Source organism: Alligator mississippiensis, chromosome 1, assembly GCF_030867095.1.
Source record: "Alligator mississippiensis isolate rAllMis1 chromosome 1, rAllMis1, whole genome shotgun sequence".
Lineage (NCBI taxonomy): Eukaryota > Metazoa > Chordata > Crocodylia > Alligatoridae > Alligator > Alligator mississippiensis.
The window spans coordinates 654,583-675,918 of NC_081824.1; the positions used below are offsets into that span (position 1 = coordinate 654,583).

At 66.7% G+C, this 21,336-nt stretch overlaps 1 protein-coding gene across 1 annotated transcript in view; it reads right to left on the bottom strand.

Annotated features, from left to right (window-relative positions):
* Positions 1-17,011, bottom strand: part of DNMT3A (DNA methyltransferase 3 alpha) — a 46,449-nt gene extending 29,438 nt beyond the window's left edge. Inside the window, exons 1-6 of the mRNA XM_059727617.1 lie at positions 16,820-17,011; positions 16,185-16,437; positions 11,078-11,124; positions 10,058-10,204; positions 8,696-8,869; positions 7,858-7,890 (exon numbers count right to left, since the gene is read on the bottom strand). Coding sequence (XP_059583600.1) covers positions 7,858-7,890; positions 8,696-8,869; positions 10,058-10,204; positions 11,078-11,124; positions 16,185-16,437; positions 16,820-16,885 — 720 coding nt within the window. The 5' untranslated portion in view covers positions 16,886-17,011. The remainder of the gene's footprint in view (positions 1-7,857; positions 7,891-8,695; positions 8,870-10,057; positions 10,205-11,077; positions 11,125-16,184; positions 16,438-16,819) is intronic.
* Between the last annotated feature and the right edge of the window lie 4,325 nt (positions 17,012-21,336).

Consider the following 21,336-nt stretch of genomic DNA (forward strand, 5'->3'; position numbering starts at 1 on the left):
GGGTCTTGCCCCCGCGCTCAGGCTCAGATCAACACCGCACTGGGGCAGGAAGGGATTTCCCCTTACTCAGACTGGTCTGCACTGGAGGGTTTGCCTTCCTCTGCAGTGGGGGCACGACCTCAGGCTGAGGTCTTCTGAGTGTATATTAACCTCCTTTGCAGCAGCAGGACGTTGGAGGCCGCGGCCCCCCTGTATCCCGGGGGCAGGGCTGGGGGTGATGCCTGGGTCTGCGCCCAGAGTGACTGTCATGTAGCTCCAAGGCAGGACGCGGGGGTTGTCTGGGCTGGTTTGGACGGGGCTGATCCTGCCTCGGGCAGGGCTTGGACTGGATGTGACCCTGCAGCTCCTGCCAGCCCCACGGCTCTAGGACTCACTCATCCCACAGGAAGCCCCTTCCCCAGACCGGTGCAGCCAGGCAGGAACGGGCCCGGCTCGGAGCAGCCTCAGGCCACTGGTCAGGTCCCCTGGTCCCGAGGCGGGTGCTGCCGTCTGGGTCGTGGCAGCCCTGTGCCCAAGGCTGCCGTGACGCCTGCACAGGACGGGGACGGCCAGGCCTGGCAGGGCTCAGCCTAGGCGAGTGGGATCTGCATAACCCCAGGCCGGGGGCACTGCTTGCAGCATGCATGCACCCCACCCTCCTGGGCTGCTGTTCCCAGGCTGGGACTGTCTCTCTGGACCCTTCCCGGGCACTGCTGCAGGGACCTGCCTCTGCTCGGGGCCTGGCACTGCCGACCTCCCCGCTGCACCGAGCCCAGCACAAGCCAGTTGTCCGCACGTCCAGTCATCCGCAGCTGGCCCTGCCTCCCTGCAGCATCCAGGACTCGCTGCACGTGCAGCTCTTGACAAGGGCACAGGGACCCCCCAGCAACTCAGGGTAAACCCGCGGCTCTCCAAGGGATGCACGGCTGCAAGGCAGAGGGTGCGGCGCAAGGACTCGGATCCCACCCTGCTGCCCAGCCTCGTGCCCACAGCCCTGCAGCAAGGGCAGGGGCTGCAGACCTGAATCACAGGCAGTCGCTGCTGCCCGCGGTCTCAAGGGACACGGCCGGGTCATTCTTCGCCTCTCCCTTTTCGCCTTCCCCAGCACGGACGAGGCAGCGTGGCCTGCTTCCCCGTTGCGGGGTGCCAAGGGCAAAGTGGCGAGCCCTGGGGCCCCAAGCAAGCCCGGTCTCAAGTCAAACCCGCAGGGGATGCGTCTCTCACCTCCCTCCCTGAGCCAAGCACAGCCTGGTCTGGAGCCTGGCCTGACGGCGAGCGCAGGGTCCGAGCTTTAGGGCCCTCGGGAGGTCACACCCAGTCCAGCAGGACCATCCCTGACTAATCCATCCCAGCAAGGGTCTGTCCAGCCTGCTCCTGGACACTTGCAAGGATGGACAGTCCGCAACTTCACCGGGCAGCCTGTTCCGATGTCTCCTCCTCATCTCCAGCCTCAGTTTCCCCTGCTGCCGCCAAAGGCCGTTGCTCCCAGTCCCGTCCTCTGCGGCCACTGAGAAAGGCCCCTCTCCATCCCACCTGTCACCGCCCTTCAGGGACTTGCAGTCCGAAACCACACCGCCTTGGGCTTCTCCCCCCGACTAGACAGCTCTAGGGCCGTCTCCTTCAGCCTTTCCACAACTTCAGCCCCTCGCAGAGTAAGCTTCCAGCTGGAAGCCTGGATCAGATGCCGGGGTTAGACTCGGGGCCCCTCGAACTTCCCAGCTTCCCCGCACGGCGCAGGCCAGGACTCCCCCGGGCACGGCCTGCGCGGTGTATCACCCCCGAGGCCCTGGGGGCAAGCACAGCACGGGGCAGCGAGGCGATGAGTACGCAGGTGTGCCCAGGGCCGCGTGTGTCAGCCCTGCCACGGGCAGTTCCCGCGGGGCACGAGCGGCCTGCGCCCTCCAAGCCCGGTGCGTGCAACCGGCTCGCTTGCCACCTAGCGGCCACGGGCTGCCCTAGCACCGCTGCAGCCTCGGGACCGCGGTCGCACCCTGCTCCGTGGACCGAGACGTCACTGGCTTCACCTCTCCGGCCCGGGGCCGAGTCAGGGGTCTGGGAGGGGAGACCCCGCGTCCGGCCTGGAGAATCGCTGGTCCAGGCCCAGCCACCAAGCTCCACGCAGAAGGAGAGAGCGACCGAGGCCTTAATGCCTTTAAAACCCAGGCGTCACCCCTACGGGGAGCCAGGGCAACGGGGCTCCTGCAAGGCCTGCTGCCCCCTTGCAAACTCGCTCCAGGTGCTTGGACGAGCTCTCTGGAAGACCTCCCCAGCCCGGTCCCGGGGGCAGGAAGGAAGAGCCGGGGGAGCCCTCGCCTTGTCTGCCCATCCAGACCTGCCCTTGGTTCCCCCGTGCAGCGGCCCCTGCCCCGAGGAGGTGCGTGGAGCCCAGGGCTGCCCCCTCCGGCCGCGGGCACCTAGAAGGGTTTCCTGCCTGTTGCTCACGACTGCGCAGGGTCACCCCGTCCAGGGAGCCGGACCCCGCCGCAGCATCCCCCGGCCGCAGAGCGGAGAAGGGCCGGGCCAGGCCGGCTGCCCGGTGCCCCCCTCGCTGGGTAGGAAGCCAGTGCCCAGTGCAACCGCTCGCTCGGGTCTATAAATAGCCACCCGGCCCGCAGCCCCGAGCTGGCGGAGGGGACTTGTTACTAGGGAGACACAGCTGACAGCGAGCAAGGGAAGGAGGGAGGGAGGGAGGGAGGGATGGATGGATGGAGGCAGGAAGAGAGGGCGAGACCAGCAGCTCTGGGAAGCAGCCGCATGGCGCCGCCTCAACTGCCACCCCCACCGCACGCGTGCGTGTCCTGTGTGCAATGGTCCCCACGCCCGTGCAATTCCCCCTGCAGTGCACGCAGCCCCGTGCACGCCTTCCCCGGCTGCAACAGCCCCGCCCTGGCTCCGTGCACGGAGACAAGCCTGCACACGCGTGCATTTCTCATGTGCAGCGGTGGTTGGGGGCTGCGGGAAGGCTGCAGCACAGCCCAGCCGTGAGGTGGCCGGGGGGTGGGTCCAGGCCCCAGCGTGAATCGAGACCCAGCACAGCCTGGCACGGCCCCTGCCGAGCTGCAGGCCCGCTGCCTCCCACCTCGGTGCCGCCGGCTCCTGCCAGCCTGGCTGGCGCCAGATGCCTGCACGCATGGCCGTGACGCCCTCCAGCTGGGCACGGGCACGGGCTGCGCCGCGAACCCCCCTCGCAGCCCAGGAAACCAGGGTGCCCCGGGCAGGCGACGGGGCCACTGCAGCCAGCAGTCCCCACGTGCTCCGAAGCCCGGCGAGGCACAAAACTCGCTCCCTTTCCCCCTCCACCACCCCCCGATCTCCTTCATCACGCAGCAGGGCGACCCCCTGCCCCTTCCCAGACACCCTTTGATGCAGGGTCCAGGCGGGATCTCCCCCATCCCCTCAGACCCCGCAACGGGAGCCGCGAACCAAGTCCCTCATCTCAGCGGAGGGGCAAGGCCAAGCTGCCCCGTCTTCTCAGCCGTGGCCAGGGGCAGGAGACCCCCGAGGGGCTATGTCTCTGGAGGAGCAGACGCCGTGGCCGTGCATGGCCGGGGACGCGACAGGTGCCAATTCCCCAGCTCCTCCGACAGCCCTGTTAGGTCTCCTCAGCTGCGTGACCGGGGCCGAGACTCCTCAGACCGGTGCCGGGGGGCACGGTCCTCTCCATCGCTGAGACAAGCCCACGACCAGCCCTTGGGCACTCGATGGGACAACGGGAGCCAAATCTCTCCCAACCTCAGTGCCCTCAGACACGTCCCGGGGCTCGGGCCGAGGCCAAGGCTGCACCCCTCACCTCCACGCAGCCATGTGCACGGCTACCAGCGTCCCCCTTTCCTCGGACACGCAACCTCTGCCTCCCGAGACGCGTCGCGGGGCGAAGAGCCGCTCATCTCCCCAGGTCCCGGGGCCGGAGAGCGACCGCGAGCTTCCCGTGTCCTCGGGGAAGGAGCTGCCAGCCCTGCCCGCCCTGCTCACACAAGCAGGATCTCGTCTCAATCTGCCCGGCTGTAATTTAAAACCACGAGCCTGTGTCCTGTCCTCTGCGGCGAAGGAGAACAGTTGTTCTCCCTCTTGGCGACGGCAGCCTTTCAAATATCGGAGGGCTGCTGCCATGTCCCCCTTCGTCGCCTTTCCTCTGGCTGAACATGCAGCTGCTCCTCGCCCCTCGGTCCTTTCTGCTGCCTGCCTCCGGGCGCTCTCAGCGTCTCCCCGTCCTTCACGTCGGGAGCCCAGACCTGCGCGCCGCATTCGGGATGAGCCCAAGCAGTGCTGAGAAAGAGGCACCATCGCCTAATGCTCCTGCTGACGGAGCCCAGAACGGCGTTCGGGCCCCAGATCTCCCCCGGCCCCGTCACCGTCTCCCGCTCGTACCCGCGCGCTGGCTTGTTCTCCCGCCGCGCACTTCATCCTGCACCCCAGCTCCCCGGCTATCAAGTCCCTTCCAAATCCACTCCTATCCTCCGGCCGGTTCGTGGTCCTTCCCTGTTTCAGGTCACTTGCAAAAGTGATGGGGAAACTCTCTATTCTGGCATCCAAATTATTTAATAAAAAACACGTCGAGACGGACAGACCCCCGGCAAGTCCCTCCTGCCGCTCCGACGTGGCTCTGCCTATACTTTGCTTACGGGTATTGAGCCAATTATGTATCCGCCTTTCAGCAGTTTCCTCCATTTTGCAACGAGCGCGTCACGCGGGACCGTGTGGGAAGCCCGGGTGCACAGCGCGGTGCGTTCCCCTCGTCCACCTGCTCGCTGCTCTGCCCCAGCAGGAGACGAAGCTGGTTGGGGAGGCTCTGTCCTGAGCAAATCCTGGCTGGTTGCTTACAAGGTGCCGGTTGTCCTTGCTGGGCACTGGGGTCAGGCTGTAATTCCACACTGGTGGCCATGGTCCTTTCATCTCCAGACAGGGCCAAGACCGTCCCCGTCCCCTCAGGGCACAGTTGGGTAATAACAACCCCTCCCTGAGACTCCCTTCCCAACTCCTGCATTCACAGAACCGCAGACAAGGAGGGTTGAAGGGAGCTCAGGAGGCCAGGTCTAGTCCAACCCCTGCTCAGAGCAGGACCAGCCCCAGCTACATCATTTCATAGATTTCGTAGACATTCGGGCTGGAAGGGACCTCGGAAGATCATCGAGTCCAGCCCCCCGCCCAAAGGGCAGGACGTCAGCTGGGGTCATAGGATCCCAGCAAGATAAGCATCCAGTTTGCTCTTGAAGGTGTTCAATGAAGGCGCTTGAACCACCTCCGGCGGCAGGCTGTTCCAGACCTTGGGGGCTCGGACAGTAAAGAAATTCTTCCTTATGTCCAGCCTGAAACGGTCTTGCAGTAGTTTATGACCATTCGTCCTCGTCATCCCTTGGGGCGCTCTGGTGAACAAACGTTCCCCTAGATACTGGTGGTCACCCCTGATAAACTTGTAGGTGGCCATCAGATCACCCCTGAGCCTGCGCTTTTCCAGGCTAAAGAGCCCCAGGGCTCTCAGCCTGTCATCGTAGGGTCTGCTTCCCTGACCTCTGATCATGCGCGTGGCTCTTCATCCCAGCCAAGGCTTGGTCTTAGCCAGGTCTTCAACACCACCAAGATGGTAATGCCACCACCTCTCTGGGGAGCCTGTCCCAGTGCTTCACCGCCCTCCTTGCAAGAATGCTTTTCCTAATATCCAACCTCAACTTCCCTTGCTGCAGCCTGAGCCCATTGCTCCTTGTCCTGCCATCTGCCCCCACTGAGAGCAGCCCAGCTCCATCCTCTTTGCAGCCCCCCTGCAGGGAGGTGAAGGCTGCTATTCAATCCCCCTCGGTCTTCTCTTCTCCAGACTCAATCAGCCCAGTTCCCTCAGCCTCTCCTCACCAGTCCTGTCCCCCAGCCCCACAACCACTTTTGTTACCCTCCGCTGGACTCTCTCCAACGTGTCCACATCCCTTCTGCAATGGGGGGCCACAGCTGGACACGGGACTCCAGATGTGGCCTCCCCAGTGCTGAATAGAGGGGGGGAGAATCACGTCCCTCGATCTGCTGGCAACGCTCCTCCCAATGCAGCCCAGGATGCCGGTCGCCTTCTCAGCACCACGGGCACACTGCCGGCTCCTGTTCAGCGTCTTGTCCCCCGTCCCCCCAGGTGCTTTTCTGCAGAGCTGCTGCCCAGCCCGTCGCCCCCCGCCTGCACCGGTGCAGGGGATTGCTCCCTCCTCGGCGCAGGACTTTGCACTTGTCCTTGTTGAACTGCATGAGATGACTTTTGGTCCAATCCTCCAATTAGCTGAGGTTTCTCTGCATCCTAGCCCTACCCTCCAGCGTATCTACTCCTCCCCACAGCTTGGGGTCATCTCAGCAGAGCCCGAGACGGCAGCTTCCCCTCCTCTCAGAGCCCTTCACACACTACGGTTTGGATCCAGCTCAGCCTTGGCTTCCTTAGAGGAAACCAGCCCCTCCAAAGCCAGCTGCTTCCCCCCAAAGCAGCCTTTGTCCCTTGCCACCTCTCTGCCCGTGAACCATGGCCATGCAGAGCTCCGGACACCGCTGCCCGAGGTAACCCAAAAAGCCTCCCTTCGAGCCAAACCCATTGCACGCCCCTTGGCGGAAGGCACGCCCGACGAAACAGGCTAAAACGGAGAGTTGCAAACGAGAACACGCGCCACGTGGCAAAGCCCTCGGCCCGGGTGCGTTCCTGGGTGCGGCACGGTCGCACAAGGGTGCAAGGGGCGCAGGCCGTGGGTTCGGGGGCGTTCACAGGAGCACCAGAAATCCAGACCGAGGGCAGGGCTCTGCACCGGTCGGGCACCAGGGTTCACATTGGCAGGCGTTTGGCGTCTCATGCTCCACGTCTGCCCGGTGCCGAACGTCACCTCCTGACATGGGGGTCCCTGCCTCAGGACTAGAGCAGCTTGCCAGCCCCCCAGGAAGTGCTACTCCCCAGGGCTGCACATAGGGCCGGGTGCGCCACATGAGGGGACAGCCCCTCAAGTGTCCCGTATGCCCTGACAGCGCGGCACCCCCTCGGCCAGCCTCAGCCCCTTTCTTCCTCCCATGTTTCCTACTGCTGGAAACCCGGCGCCTGCCACCCCCTCCCGGCTCACACCAATGTAAGGCCACGGCTTTCCCACCCCTGCTGAGAACTCTTGCCACCCTGCGGGCCTGCTTGCACGTCCCGTGCGAGGTGCGATGCACGCCGAGGGCCGGGCAGCACGTCGAGCTCTGCCATAACCAACTTGAGACCCCTCCACGGGCTGCCCCGGCCCCCTGCCAGCCCAGCACTAGCACCAGCACCAGCACATGCACCAGCTCATGCCAGGAGCCTGCTCCTCCGCAGCGCTTTCCACGGGGAACACGCATACAGCCTAAGGCCTCGACCTTCATCTGAGACCGTCTCTCCTTCCCGTTTCTCTCTGCCATCTACCATGGCGCCCATCTCCAGAGCCTCCACCGCGCTCGTACAACCAGACATCTCTCAGCAGCTCTCCCTTCCACCACGGGCTAGGACTGACACGCTGCTTGAACCCCCTAACTCTCGAGGCCCCTTCGGGTCTCGCTGGCATGAAGATATGGAGAGAGGTGTTTTGGGGGCCTGGACGCTCCCCCCGGGAGCACAGCAGCGGTGATGGATGGTGTAACTGTGGGGCACGTGACTCTTGGGGGCCGTGTGCGCGCCCGCGTAGGAGCGCGCGCACGCATGTACGCCCCTGGCATGCACCGGTGAGTGCACGTGAGCTGGGTGGGGGGCGAGTGTGTACATGCGTGCGTGCGAAGGGCGGGGCATGCCCTGCGATACGTCCGGCAGCACCGAGCCCCACACGATTGCAAGGTCACATTCAACACTATACAGCACAAAACACGTCCGGCCCCTCTCGCCACCCTCCAGAAGGAAATGACACCCATGCCACGAACCTTGTGAAGCTGGGAGGCCGGCGGGTTATCAGTCTGTGGGAGAGAGGTAAAGGAGAGGAGGGTGTTAGCAAGCGTGGCCACATCAGCCCGTACGTCAGATGCTGCTCCTCGTGCCGCGCCGCGCCGAGGAGGCGGGACGTGGCGGCGGCCCGGGGAAGGACGAGGGGCCCGTGCCCTGCCCCTGCCGCCGAGTGGACAGAGGTCCCGGGAATCCCAGCCACTGCCTGCCGGCCCCTCGCACGCGCCGGGCTGCCCCGTGCCCGCCCAGAAGCCGATCCCTGAAGGGCTGCGACGAGAACGCGGCGTGTGCACGAGGCGGGTCCGTGTCCAGGGCAGGGACGTGGCCCGGAGAACCCTGCGCTCCCCGTGGCCCCCCCGGCTCACCCCAAGCACATGCCGCAGAGGCCACCAGCACACAACCACACAGCCACAGCCGCGGTCCCCCGGGGGCAGCAGCAGCCTCTTCCCTCCCGGGGCTCCCGCTATCTACCGTCCCCGGGAAGGTCTCAGAGACTAGACGTGGATGCAGGACGTGAGGGGGCCGGGGGCGGCCCGTGGAAACTGGTACAGGCTGCGTGTCCCCTTCGATCCGCACTCCTCCAGCACAGCTCGAGATGCGCCCACCCCGCCTGCCGCGCCTAGCCGGGGCCGCCCGCTCCTGCGCGGCGCAGACATGGCTCGCTTTCTCCCGAGGCCCGGGGCAGAGCCCCCTCGCAGCCCCGGTTCACTGGCTCTGACCCTCCAGTGTTGGCACTGCATGACGCTCCCATCCCCTGGGGCTCGGGGAGATGGATGCTGGATGAGCAAAGGAGAGGCAAGTCTGTGCTGCTGCAGGCACCTGCGCCTCGCGAACATGCCCGAGAGGCCCCAGGCTGCGAGGAAACCTGGATCCTTCCCCAGGTGACGCTGGCGGGGCCGGCTGTGGGGGAGCTGGCCCTGCCGGGACTCTCCTGCCCGCACGGGGCTGCGCTCCTGGAGGGTCCTTACTGCACTCCTCGGCACCAGCTTCTGCCTTCCAGGCCGCGGGGAGGAAGATGAGAGGGAAGGAGCCAATGGGGAAAGACGAGGAACATGGAGTCACGGCGTGTGATGACACAGAAAGCCTCGTCACGTCACGTGGTGAAGCCAGAGGACTCGCCCCCTCCCCTCCGGTTTCGGGATGGAGGAGACAAACGCCATGAGAGCGGCTGAGATGCTGGCGGAAAGGACCCCGATGGCAGCAGTGAAACCCGGCGGAAAGCAAAGCGCTGCTGCCCTGCCAGGGAGGGGGGAGACGGGCGCCCCCCGCCCACGCTCAGCCCCTCAGCTCCGGGTCCCGGGCACAGGCCAGCACGGGGCGCAGCGGTGGCAGCAGGGCACGGGGGTGCGTGTGCATGTGCATGTGCACGCCGTGTCCAGCCACCTCCCCGCCCCAAGCACTGCGGTGTGGGGCCGCACAGCGCGGCCTGGACCTGGCGCTGACGGGAACCGAGAAACAAGAGTGACCCCTCAGGGCCTGGCCGGCCGCAGCGTGTGAAAGCAGCCGCAGCCGGGCCGGGCAGCAGTCATCTTGCTGAGGCCTCGGTTCCCAAAATTACTGGTGTTGTGGTCGTGGGCTGTGAGACGCCTGGCCAGACGCTGCTCCGGCTCTGCCAGCACAGGCCCCGGAGCCAGGAGGCTCCTCCGCCCTGGAGCCGCGGCCCGAGAGGACCGGGGACTGGCAGCCGGTGCGCTGCGCTCCCCTCCCCTCCCCTCCAACACCCGGCCTGGCCTGCAGCCCTCTGGCTGGGGCCGGGGCCGGGGCCGGGGCCGGGGCCTGCCCCGCACGTGCTCCTCCGCCTGGGCTGGGCTCTGCCCTCCCCCTGAAGCTGCTTTGCCGAGAGTGAGAGTCTAGAAACCGGGCCAGGCTTCCTGCTGCAACCCACATCCTGCCTGACCCCTGCCGAGCGCGCCGGTCACTGGCCCCCTTGCGCGTGCCCGAGCGGGGCTGCCGGCGCTGTTTGCTCACAGGGGCTGTGCACGGGACCCTCCACAGGCTGGCGAATGCACATGCGATGCAGCCATGGTCTGGCGTGTGTCACAGGCACTGTACTGCTTGCGGAGAGTCCCCCCAGCAGCCCCTGTCTGCAGTCGTGTGCCTACGACCAACCCAAGGGCTCTGCCCCCCGTTCCTCACCGCGCGGGCCAGGAGCGTGGCCCCGAGACCTGCCGCGGGCCTTACCTCACGCTTCCAGCGGGCCAGCCACTCGTCCCGCTTCCTCTTGCTGATGTAGTAGGGGTCCCCGGCCTGGAAGGTGTGACGTGGCATGGGCCTCTGGCGCAGGCTCGACTCCCAGCCCAGGCCTCCACGCAGGCGGCCTCGCGATCCCTGTGCACGGCGAGAGGAGACGTGGGCTGACGGGTGTCAGTCGCGGGAAGGCCGGGGCGCGGCGGGAGGGGGAGAGCGAGGGAAACCGAGGCACGGCCGGGCGTGGGGCAGTGGGGTGAAACCCTGGCATCCGGTCCCCGCAGTCCCTAGCCTAGGAGACCCCGCTCTGCCCCCAGGTTTGGTGTCACCTGGGATGGATCGCACACACACGCATGCTTACACACGCATACACACTTTCATGTAAACACTCACAGGCGCACTCACGCACACATTTATGTGCACATGCACTCACGCTTGCCCCCTCCCTGCAAGGTACCCACTCATATGCACACACATTCACGTGCACATGTACATTCGTGCACACACTTGCACGCGCACACACTTTCAAACTGCACACTGCTCGCATGCACACACACTAATACACACATGTGCACACCCTTTGCATGCTTGCACACACACACACACTGCATGCATGCTTGCGCACACCCTTTGCATGCACACACATACATGCCCTCATCCTTTGCATGCTTGCGCGCGTGCACGCACACGCACACGCGCACACACACACAGACACACCCCATCTGGCAGCTCCGGACACAGGGCCCATCTCTTCCGCGTCCCAGACTCAGACCTGGCTGTCCGTGCAGGTCGCCCGAGGGCCGTGCAGTGTGCGGGGCCTTCCCGCTGCCCACCAGGCCCCGGGGCTCTCCCGGCGCTGGCAGGGCCCCAAGCCGGATCCCACTCGGCAGTGCCCGACCCACGACACAGCGCGCTCCAGCCCCCCGGCCACCAGCCCCCACCCCACCGCCTCAGCTCTTGCATGGGGAGCAGCAAGCGAAGGGCCGGGGGTAGGCAGCCCCAGCACATACTTGCCTCCATTTTCATCGTCTCGTAGGTGTTTTCTTCCTTCTCTTCTTTGCCTGCAAACACAGAGCAGAGAGCACGTGAGCCGGGAGCGGGTCGGTGCCACCAGCCAGCTGGGCAGAGCCGGAGCATGTGGGCACGGATGCTGCCAGCTGGGCCAAGGCCACTCCAGCCCTGCCTCTGCCGGGGTCACCCATGAGCGGCAGGGTCCCTTCCCTGTGACCCCCCCCTCACCTCCCCTAAGCTGACTGCAGGGCTGCCCCCCACCACGAGTCAGGGTGAGCCCCACGTGGCTGGATGAAGGGGCTCGTCTCTCCATCCCTCCCTGCGCCTGGCGTGGGGGCAGGCTCTCTGCTTGCAGCCAGTGCTCCTGGCAGCCCGGACCTGGCCCCAGGGCTCCACACTGCCTGCAGCCAATGGTGCCCCCTGGGCAGGGGAACGTGGCCGGGGCTCGAGGCAGGGAGGGGAAGCACCTCCGGTTTCCTGTGTCACCAGTGCACCGCGTGGCCTCAAAGGTGTGCGCCGAGTTGCTGCCAGGAAGGCAGCTAAAAATAGCGCCGGTTGCTTCTGGGGTGCCGAGCCCGGCCGGGCTGTGGCGGGAGCCCGAGCAGGCCATGCAAGTGGGCCTGGGGGTGGCCTGAATGCACTGGGGCACAGGGATGCGTGTGCGTGTGTGTGCATGTCCTGCACCACTGCAGCAAGTATGTGTGTGTGTCTACCGGACAGCCCTTTCTGCACAGCTGCAGCAAGTACAAGTGTGCCTATGTACGTATGCGCTTGCGTGTCTGCAGGAGATCTCAGCTGCAGTGAGCACACATGTGTGTGTCTGCAGGAGAGCCCTGCTTTCCTGCACAGCTGTGGTGAACATGTGTGCATCATGTGCACACACGTGTTTCTCTCTGCAGGACAGCCCTGCCTTCCTCCACAATTGCAGTGAGCATGCATGTGTCTGCAGGGCAGCCCTGCCTTCCTGTACAACTGCAGCGACTATGTGTGCATCATGTGCACACACGTGCGTGTTTGCAGAAGAGCCCTGCCTTCCTCCACAGCTGCAGCGAGCATGTGTGTGCATACATGTGTGTCTCTGGAGGAGAGCCCTGCCTTGCTGCACAACTGGGGTGAGCATGCAGATGCATGTGTGCACACGTCTGTAGGAGAGCCCCGTTTTTCCGCACAGCTGTGGCAAGCATACATGTATTTGTGTGTGAAACTATGTGCATGTCTGCAGGAAAGCCCCGTCTTTCTGCACAGCAGTGGTGAGCGCACACGTGTGTACATGTGTCTGCATGTCTACAGGAGAGCTCTGCCTTTCTGCATAGCTGGAGCAAGCATGCGTGTGCACGCACGTGTGTGCGTATCTGTAGCCCTGCCTTTCTGCACAGCTGCTGTGAGCCTGCATGCATGTGTGCGTGCCCTGCGCCCACTCCAGGCACTCTGCTCCCCACCCTGCCCTGCTGCCTCCGCTCTCCCTGCCCAGCCAGGAGCCCTCCATGCCCCCGGGGTTGCACACTCAGCCTCAGGGAGAAGCAGCTGACCTGCCTCGGGCCGCACATGCACCATCCACTGGGGCCTGGGACACAAACTGGGCCTCTGCAGGGGCGGGGGGGTCGAAGAGGCCAGGAGCCCAGATCAGAAGGCAGACAGGAGGGAGGTCTTCCGGGGAGCCGCAGCACAGGGCAGCTCTCCAGACATGCCAGGAAGGATGTGGGATCGAAAGCAGCGGCTACGGACACACGCGTGTGCTGGCAGGACCCCAGGGACCAGAGGCACTGGCAGGCGCGGCTGACAGCAGCAGAATTAACCCCCTCTGCCCGGGACGCTCGGCGCTAGCACCGGCATGGCCAGGGCAGCTGCGGCCGCGGGGCGTTTCCCCCCGGACGCAGCCAGGAGAAAGACCCGAGAGCCCGGGCGTCAAGCGCTGGGTGCCAGGCTCCTGGCCTGTGCCTCCCTAGAAGGCTTTGAACGCCTCAACGGAGATGGATGGAGGAGCCGTGAGCAATGCGTTTAATTAAGCTTTCCAAAGTGCTTTGCCGACGTCCTGGACAAGAGACTGCTACAGAAGTGGCACTGCCATCGGGCGAGAGGAAAAGCATCTTCTCGGAGCCAAAGCCAGGACGAGGCAGAAAGCAAAGAGCATGGCTGACCGATTCAGTCCCAGCAGGGCAAGAGCCAGGCCCCGGGCTCACCCGATGGCCAGGATCTGACGCCTCTATTAGCAGCGATCAGGGCAGAGAGGACCGCGTGGGACCCTGACAGGGAGCAAACGCAGCGCCGGGCCGATGAACGGGCCAGGGGCGAGCGCAAGCTGCAGGCAGACCGCGCGGGCTCTCAGCACCGGGCAGGGACCGGCACGACGGACGCAGCAGCGGGTTTACGCCACGTGCACCGCTGCGGCTGCAGGCACCGTGCAGTACGGCCCCTTCAGACCCGGAGCCGGCCCCACCTTGGAAGGACCCAGGCTCCCGTGTCACCCCCAGAGCTGCCCCACAATCCCACTCACTAAGGGCCAATTCATCCAACATCCAGCAACATTATTTTGGGCCTTGTTTCAGGTATTTTGGGCCTGCTGGGGCCAATGCCCATCTGAGCTTCCTTTGTGCCATCTGGTGCCGGACACCCTCCAGACGGGATCCGGGATCCTGGTCTTCCCATCCCCGTTCCTGTACCGGCCACGGCGGGGTGGAAGCGTGATGCCGTCAAGGCACCGAGAGCTCAGCCGTGGGATCCTGGGTGCACGTGGGGCTGAGAGCTGTGAATCTGCTCTGGACCCAGCGTCGGGCTGGGCTGCTCCCCCAGCACCGGCTCTCGCAGACGGGGAGGAAAGCAGGGCTTTCCAGCGGCCTTCGTGCGGAGACCCAGGCTGCAACGAGGCCTCATCAGTGCCCTGTGAAGCAGAGCAAGAGTTTTCTAGGGGCCTGTCTGGACAACAAGGGGATGGACACAGATGAGCGATCGCTGCCTGAGAGCCGGACGCCGGCTTCGGGACCATCGTCACAATTTGACTGCGGTCAGCAGGGACGGTCCCATGCAGCACCACGTCTCCTGGGGGCCACGCAACGGCCGACTTCCTGGAGCAGAGCGGGGATTACAAGCACCAACGGACCGGGAAGAAGAATTCACGGAGATATCAGCGGAAAGCCGGACCGAGATGGCCGGAAGACCACGGCGCCGCAGCCAAGAAGGAGCGTGGCTTTGGCGAAGCACCTGTCTTGGGTGCGAGAGGAAAGCGGGGGCAGCAATTTGATGTAAAAAGCAAGGGAACCCTGAGGACAGACAGCGACCAAAATAAACCAGGAGTTCTGGCGTGCAGGACGCCGGTAAGGGAAGCTAAAGGCAGGGCTAGGAACGGTCTCATTTTTAAGCGCATAAGGGACAAAAGGAAGTCTACCAGGAGTAAAGGCCCATTCCTCTGCAGAGACGGCGAGACAGCTAATACTGCTGCAGGAAAGGCAAGCAGGAGAGAGTGCCAGGCCCAGCTCATCACAAAGGATGCAGGGGCCCAGGCACAACTAACACCGGCCTGCGCAGACCCTCGGCACATGTGTGTCTGCAGGACAGCCCTGCCCTCCTGCACAGCTGGGGTAAGCACACACATGCACACGCCCAGGTGCTCACCCAGGTGATGGGTCCACGCCTGACCGTGTTCCCCAAGGAGACCCCAAGCCTGGTGGTCAGAGGCAGTGGGCACTGCCCAGGAAGAAGCCCAGAGCAACAGGGTCTGAGCAGGGCTCCCGCAGGCGTCACTGCTGCAAAAACAACAGATGCGTGGTGCCAGCTGACCCGAAAGGAGAGGGGGAGATGCCCTGGGTCCAGGGGCCGGGCAGGTGGTCAGTCAGGACAGCGGGCAGCAGCCCACAGGAGGCAGCCCTGGATGCGAGCGAGCTCGGGCATGCACCGGCTGTGGCGGGGGGGACAGGAAGCAGGACTTCCCCTACACCCCAGAAGGGGTCAGGGGACATGGGGAGCTGCCCAACAGTATCCCGCAGGCTGGTTCACTTGTCCAGCTGCTGCACAGCTGGTGGGATGCACAGGGTGGCTGTCTCCCTCCGGCGGTGCCATGTCATCCAGCTTTGGGAACACGTGTCCGGGACCGGGGGCAGAGATGCCACTGCAGAGGGGGGCTATACAGCTGTGGGCTGGCAGTAAGGCGCTGGGGGTGGACGGCGGGCGTCGTGCCCCGTGAGTGTTACAGATCGCATCAGGCTTCCCCTCCTAGAGCCTCGGGGCCCAACTGCAAGCAAGACAGTTCCCCCAGGACGCGGGGCCCGACACCGTGTCAGCTCCGCACACCTGGAAACGTCCAGCACCAAGAGCAGCCCCTGGGGAGAGCACAAGCCTGGGGCAGATCCACGCGTCCCGTGCAGGAGCCGCCTGAGCTGAGCCAGGCTTCCCCAACCCAGCTAGGGGCCAGGGCCTGGCAGCAGACACGGGTGCATGGGGCTGGCCGGGGCCAAGGAGCAGGGCGAGAAGAAAACGGCAGTGAGCGTCACCCCGTGCCAGAGGGGATGCTGGGGTGAGAGGCAACCTCATCCCCAGCCGCCCACACACCAGGATGCCATTTGCTCCCCAGCACGACTGTCGTGCCAGCCACACCGAGCAGAGCCACGTGTGTGCCCGCACGCGGGTGTCTGTCTACTTGCTCCCAGCAGGGCAAAGGGCTCTGGACAAGCAGCAAGGCCCTGTGCACTCAGTGCGTGCACACGCACCCCTGCACAGACACACGCATGTGCACAGACCCCCTCCCCCACACGGCTGCCCGGGAGGGGGCGTGTGCACGCTGCACGCTGCTGACAGAGGCGTGCCCGGGGTGGGCCGTGTCTCTGGGTGAGCAGGAAGGAGGCTGAGCATGGAGACACCCACCCACTGGCTTCCCCTGGCTGAGATCTCGGGCAGGAAGGAGAGGGTGCGGCTGGTCCTGGAGGCCGGGCTCCCTCCCTGTGCCGGGGGCTGCGGGCAGCCCCGTTCCCAACCGCACGGGTCAGGCCTGCGAGAGCCCCTCTCCGGTGCACAGGGCCTGGCCGGCGGTCACGCCTTGCCCTAAATGCCGAGGTCTTACTTTTCTCGGAGACCTTCCCCCTGCCTCTTGCCTTCTGGGGGGCGGGAGGGGCCAGCTCACCCTCATCGGCCTGGGGGTCCAGGCCGTCCTTGGGGGTGCAGCGGCCGTTCTCCAGGGCGCGGCCCGGCTCGCCGTCCGCCAGGCTGTCCGTCTCGTCCTCGGCCGGCTGCTGCCTGCCCTTGGGGGTCGTGCCGCTGTCTCCGTCCGTCTCGGCGTCTCCGTTGGGCACCTGCTCGGTAGAGCCAGCCTCCTGGCAGGGCGGGTGGCACTTTGGGACTGAGGCAGTGTCTTTGGATGCTTCGCTGCTTTCCACCTGGGGGCACGGAGAGGGGGTGAGCGCGGGGCCGGGGGCTGCGCGGCACCAGCCCCTCGGAGCAGACCCCAAAACCCACCCCCAGCCCAGCCACCCTGCTCTCATCCTGCTCCAGCTCAGAGCCCAGCCCCGCACCTGTCCTGCTCCTCCTGGACCCCTCTGGGACCACCGCGGCCCGGGGGCAAAGGATGCCATACACGCTCCCCCCACACGCCCCGCTCTCTGTGCATCTCAGCAGGGCCGGAGCCGGCCCTCCTGGGACATCTCCTCCCAACCCAGCACTGGGGCAGGCGCTGGACGCCCCCGGGGCGCATGCCCGGGCTCCGCAGGGTGACAACACGACCCCTCCACGACAGCCCCGGCCCCGGCCCCGGGAGCTCACGGGGCCTGACGGGGGGGAAGCCGGCAGGGCCCAGATAGCGGCCAGCGGTCCCCACGGATGGAGCATGGTTTCCCGGTCACGCCAAAGGCCTCGTGAACACTTTCCGCCCAGGCCAGCCCCCCAGACGCTCCCATCAATGATTAACCGCCAGCTCGGGGAGGGCAGAGCGGTGGGGCCAGCGCCGCCCCAGGCCAAGCGCGCAGCCTGAGCATGCGCAGGCACTGCAGGACTGCAGCTTAACCCTTGAGTGACTGGCCCGGGCGAGCCGGGCAGGGATGCCCAGGCCTCCCCAGCCTCCATCCCTTGCAGCTGCTGCACGGGGAGGCCGTTTAGCAGCTGCCAGGCCTCCGTGTGCCAGGCAGCGGCAGGCCCCAGGCTGTGCCCGGGACACCCTGGCTGGGGCGCAGGGTCCCGGGGTGCCCCTCTCCATCCCCAAGACCGGCCCAGCAGGTCCCATCTCACACAGCTGCAGCACACGGTGCCCGGCCTGCCCACTACGTCGCAGGACCGGGTCTCCCAGGGCCAAGCCAGGCCTCCCCCTTCCTTCCCAGCCCTCCTCTCATCAGGTCCAAACCGCCCCGCACAGGCACGGCTGCCTGCTCCGGCGAGCTCCCCCCGGACACGCCGCATGGCCATGGAGGGCTCTGCTGCGTGGCTGCCCCTCCTGCCACCACGGGGTGGTCCAGCACCCCGTGCAGCTCCCCGGAGGTCTCCCGGCCCCGTCTTTAACATTTGCCTCCTTGCATGGGTGGCTTGGACCGGTCGCATCAGCGCCAGGCCAGGCCGTGGCCCAGCGCCTCGGGGCGTCCAGCTGCTGCCAAACCCCGCCGAACCCAAACCAGCGTCGGGTCTTCCCCTGGACGCTCCCCACGCGCTCTGCTCCTCTAACGTGGTGTTAGCCTTTCTGCTTAGCCCTGAGCTGATGTTTCTAAACTGCCCGCGCTGACTCCCAAAGCAGCACGGCCTTGCGAGCTCTGCCCGAGCCGGGCCAGGCACCGGGGTGCCGGGCAGGAGGACCCTCCGGGGCTCTGCTTCCCCTCCCGCACACACAAGACAGCGACAGCGCCTGGCACATGCGTGTTGCAAAGAGGCAGCCCTGGCACCACGTGCGCAAGACCGAACGCCAGCACCTCCCGACACACCCAGCCTGCCGGTGACATGAAAGCCTGGGGCGTGGGCGTGACAGCACGGCACAGGGCGTCTGCGAGCCATCAAAGGCAGCACACGTGTGTGCCTGCGTGAGAGTCCGGGAGACACAGAGACGGCACCGGGCACGTGCGCGACATGAAGGCCGGGGGGCGTGGGATGGCGCAGGGCCGCTCCTGCGTGCAAGCAGGCGCGCCGTCTACACTAGGGCTGGACGCGGGGGCTGCGCTGGCCGGTGCCTGGCTGCTAGCATGGCCGCGCCAGGGAATCTCCACCCGGCACCTGCTCCCGGCAGGTCCCCGCTCGCTCCACCTCCCTCCTCCCTCCTTTGCAGCCCCCCAGCCAGGGGCGGACGCTGGGGCGGAGGGGTGGCAGCAAGGAGCCCTGTCCCGGCTGGGCCCGAGGGGAGTGGCGGACGCAGGGCGAGGAGTCAGAGCGAAAGGGCCTGGCGGTGCTCTGAGGTTTCTGTGGCCAAGGAGAGTGAAAGTGCAAGCGCGCTGGCGCGGCGGGGGCTACGCTGGGCGCAGGTGCGGGGGGCTGGGGCTCGGCTCCTCTCCACGCAGGCCCGGGGCCAGCCCGGTCTAGCACCAGGGACAGGTGCGGGTCCTCGGCCCTGGGATGGACGCGGGCCAGGAACCGAGCTGCCGCGGCCTGGGGCCGGGCTCCCCCCTGCTGCGCTCCAGCCGGGCACGGGGACGAACGCCCGGCCCGCCGGCCCCTCTCTGCGCAGCGGCTGCACCCGAGCTCCGGGGCCACAGGAACAGGGCAGGCAGGGTCCCCGCGGCGGCGCCGAGCCCCTGCCTGGGGTCCCGTCTCGTGCACGCACCCTGCACCAGCCAGGACCCCCCTGCCGCAGCCCCGCCGGCCCCCTCCCCAGGAGGCCCCACACGGGCCCGGTGCCAGGGCCTTGGCCATGATCTCACCGGGCGTGACGTGCCCCGCTGGGAACGCTTCCTGTGCTCCGGGCCCCGCGCTCGGCTCCGTCTGCCCCCGTGGGCACCGGGCGGCGCCCCCCCCCCCCCAGCCCAGGCTGCGTGCCCCCGGCCTCACCCCCCGCACCGCCGGGTGCCACGCAGACCCCGGCCCCGGCCCCGGGCGGGCCGCGGCCTGGCTGTCGAGGGGGGGAGGGAAGGCGCGGAGGGGGGCTCTGCTCCGGAAGCAGCCGGTCCAGGCCTGGCGCTGCATGGGGCTGGCACGACGCCAGGCAGCCTGCAGCCACCCGTGCAAACTACGTGTCCCAGAATGCAACGCGCCACGGCAGTGCCGGCACGGGGCTCAGCTCCGGTGGGGGGGGCTGGCGGGGGTGGCAGCCGGGCTCAGCCCCGAGGGGCACCGACCGGACCGGCAGACCCGGGCATGGGGACGGAGGCTTTACAGGGGCGAAGAGCTCGAGACCCCTCCAGCCCCCAAATTTTGGGCGCGCGTGCATCACAAGCCACCCACTAAGTGGCCCCGGTGCCACGCAGCCCTCGCCCACCGCCGCGGGCCCAGCAAAGCTGCCGGGGTGTGTCGGCAAGCACCCGGACCCCCCCGACGCGCGCACGCACCTCTTCTGCCGGGGGCCGGCGCGGCCGAGGCCTCCGGGCGCACCTGCTTCTTACCATGGTGCTACGCCCGCCCGCGCGCCGGAGACCCCGGGGCCGGCGCGTGCACGGGCAGTCGGACGGGGGCCGCGGCACTGCCTCCTCCCCGCGCCGGCGTCTCGGTGCCTGCAGCAGACGCTTCCTGCCGAACGCTGGCCCGGACACGGTCTCGCAAGCACAGTCACTTCCTTCAGTCACAGGCCACCCACCCCCTGCTCCCCGCGCCGTGGGGCGGCCTCTCCGCCCCGCCGCGCCGCGCCGCCCCCGCCGGCAGCGTCATGGCACGCAAGAGGGGCGCGGAGGCCCACAGCGCCGGGGGTATGTGCCGGGGGCAGAGCAGGCCCCGAGGGCAGGGGTAGGGCACGGGGGTTGCCCAGAGCTTGCAATGCTGAAGGGGACGAGGGGTGCAGGAGACCACGGGGCACCGGCAGACCTGCCGCCGGGACGAGCGGGGCACCCCCAGGGCACAGCGGTGCCAGCCCAGGCGAACAGGCGGCGAATGCCGGGCACACAACAGAGGCACCCCCCGCCCTGGTCCCTCCGGGCTGGGGCTGGGGCCGGGCAGACGGGCTCTGCAGCTGCCCTGCCCTTGGCCCCGGCTAACCTGGCCCGGCTGCGTTTGCTTTAGTGCTTGACCTGCCGTGACCCCCGGCCCCGCGGCGCAGCTCCGCCACGCAGGGAGCCGCGTGTCGGGGCAGGGCGGCCGCACGAGCCAAGCCTGACATGCCAGCTGCACGAGTGCTCACACACATGTGCACGCGCACCCCAGCTTCTCTGCACGTTCACCTGGACTCATCCCAAACCAGGGCCCTGGCACGTCCTCACGCACCTCTGCCAGGCCTGACACGCCTCCACACAACTGAGTGAACATGCTTGTGTGCACAAGCTCTTATGCAATTGCGCGCACACCCCTGCCCACACGTTCTCCTACACGCACGTGCTCCGCACATGTCCTTGCCCAAACAGGCTCTTACACGCGTTTGTGCACACGTGCTCTTTCTCATGCGTGGTGTCACACTGCTGCACCGTGCTGCCTCCTTCGCGCACACGTGACTCACACCAGTGCTGGCTGCAAAAAGGTGGTGAGACCGAGCCAGCAGTGACTCCTCGATGACATGGGGCATGCCTATTTGTAATGCCCCCCCCAATGAGGCCGAGGCACCTCTCCCCACCCAGGGCAGGAGACAGGTGCCCAGCATCCGCTCTTCCCCCAGCTCTGGGCACGGCCTCGGGAGGAGGAGGAGGGGAACCAGCTGGAGCCCCGCTGACACCCGCAAACCACAGCTCTAAAGGCCGTGTGGGCCAGGGTCAATGGAGTTTGCAGACAGTGACCAGCACCACTGGGACGGAGGGGGTCTGCCAGCCTGCAGCCCATGCCCAGTGCCAGCGCCAGGGGCTGCTGGCTTCGAGCCCCTGCGTTCCCTCCACAGCCCGACGATGCACCGCTCAACAGGTGCACGCAGCACCGCCACGGGCCGCGATCCACACAGGGAGGGCAGGGATCTGCAGGGTCGTGTCCAGTCCTAGCCCTGCCCCAGGCAGGATACGCACTGCACAGACCCCAAGCCAAGGCTGTGCCCCCGCTGCAGAGCAGCCCCAGGGAAGACGTGTGCCCTGAGTGCCAGGGCTGCAGAGTAGTCCAGCTTGGAGGCAATCCCACGAGCCGATCCCCTTGCGCCAGGACTGGACCCCTCACCTCTGGGGAGCTCCCCCACCCCGACCAGGATCTGCCACCCACCCCGGGGCAGCCGGACGATGACACAACAGGCAGCAGCTCAGAACGGCCCC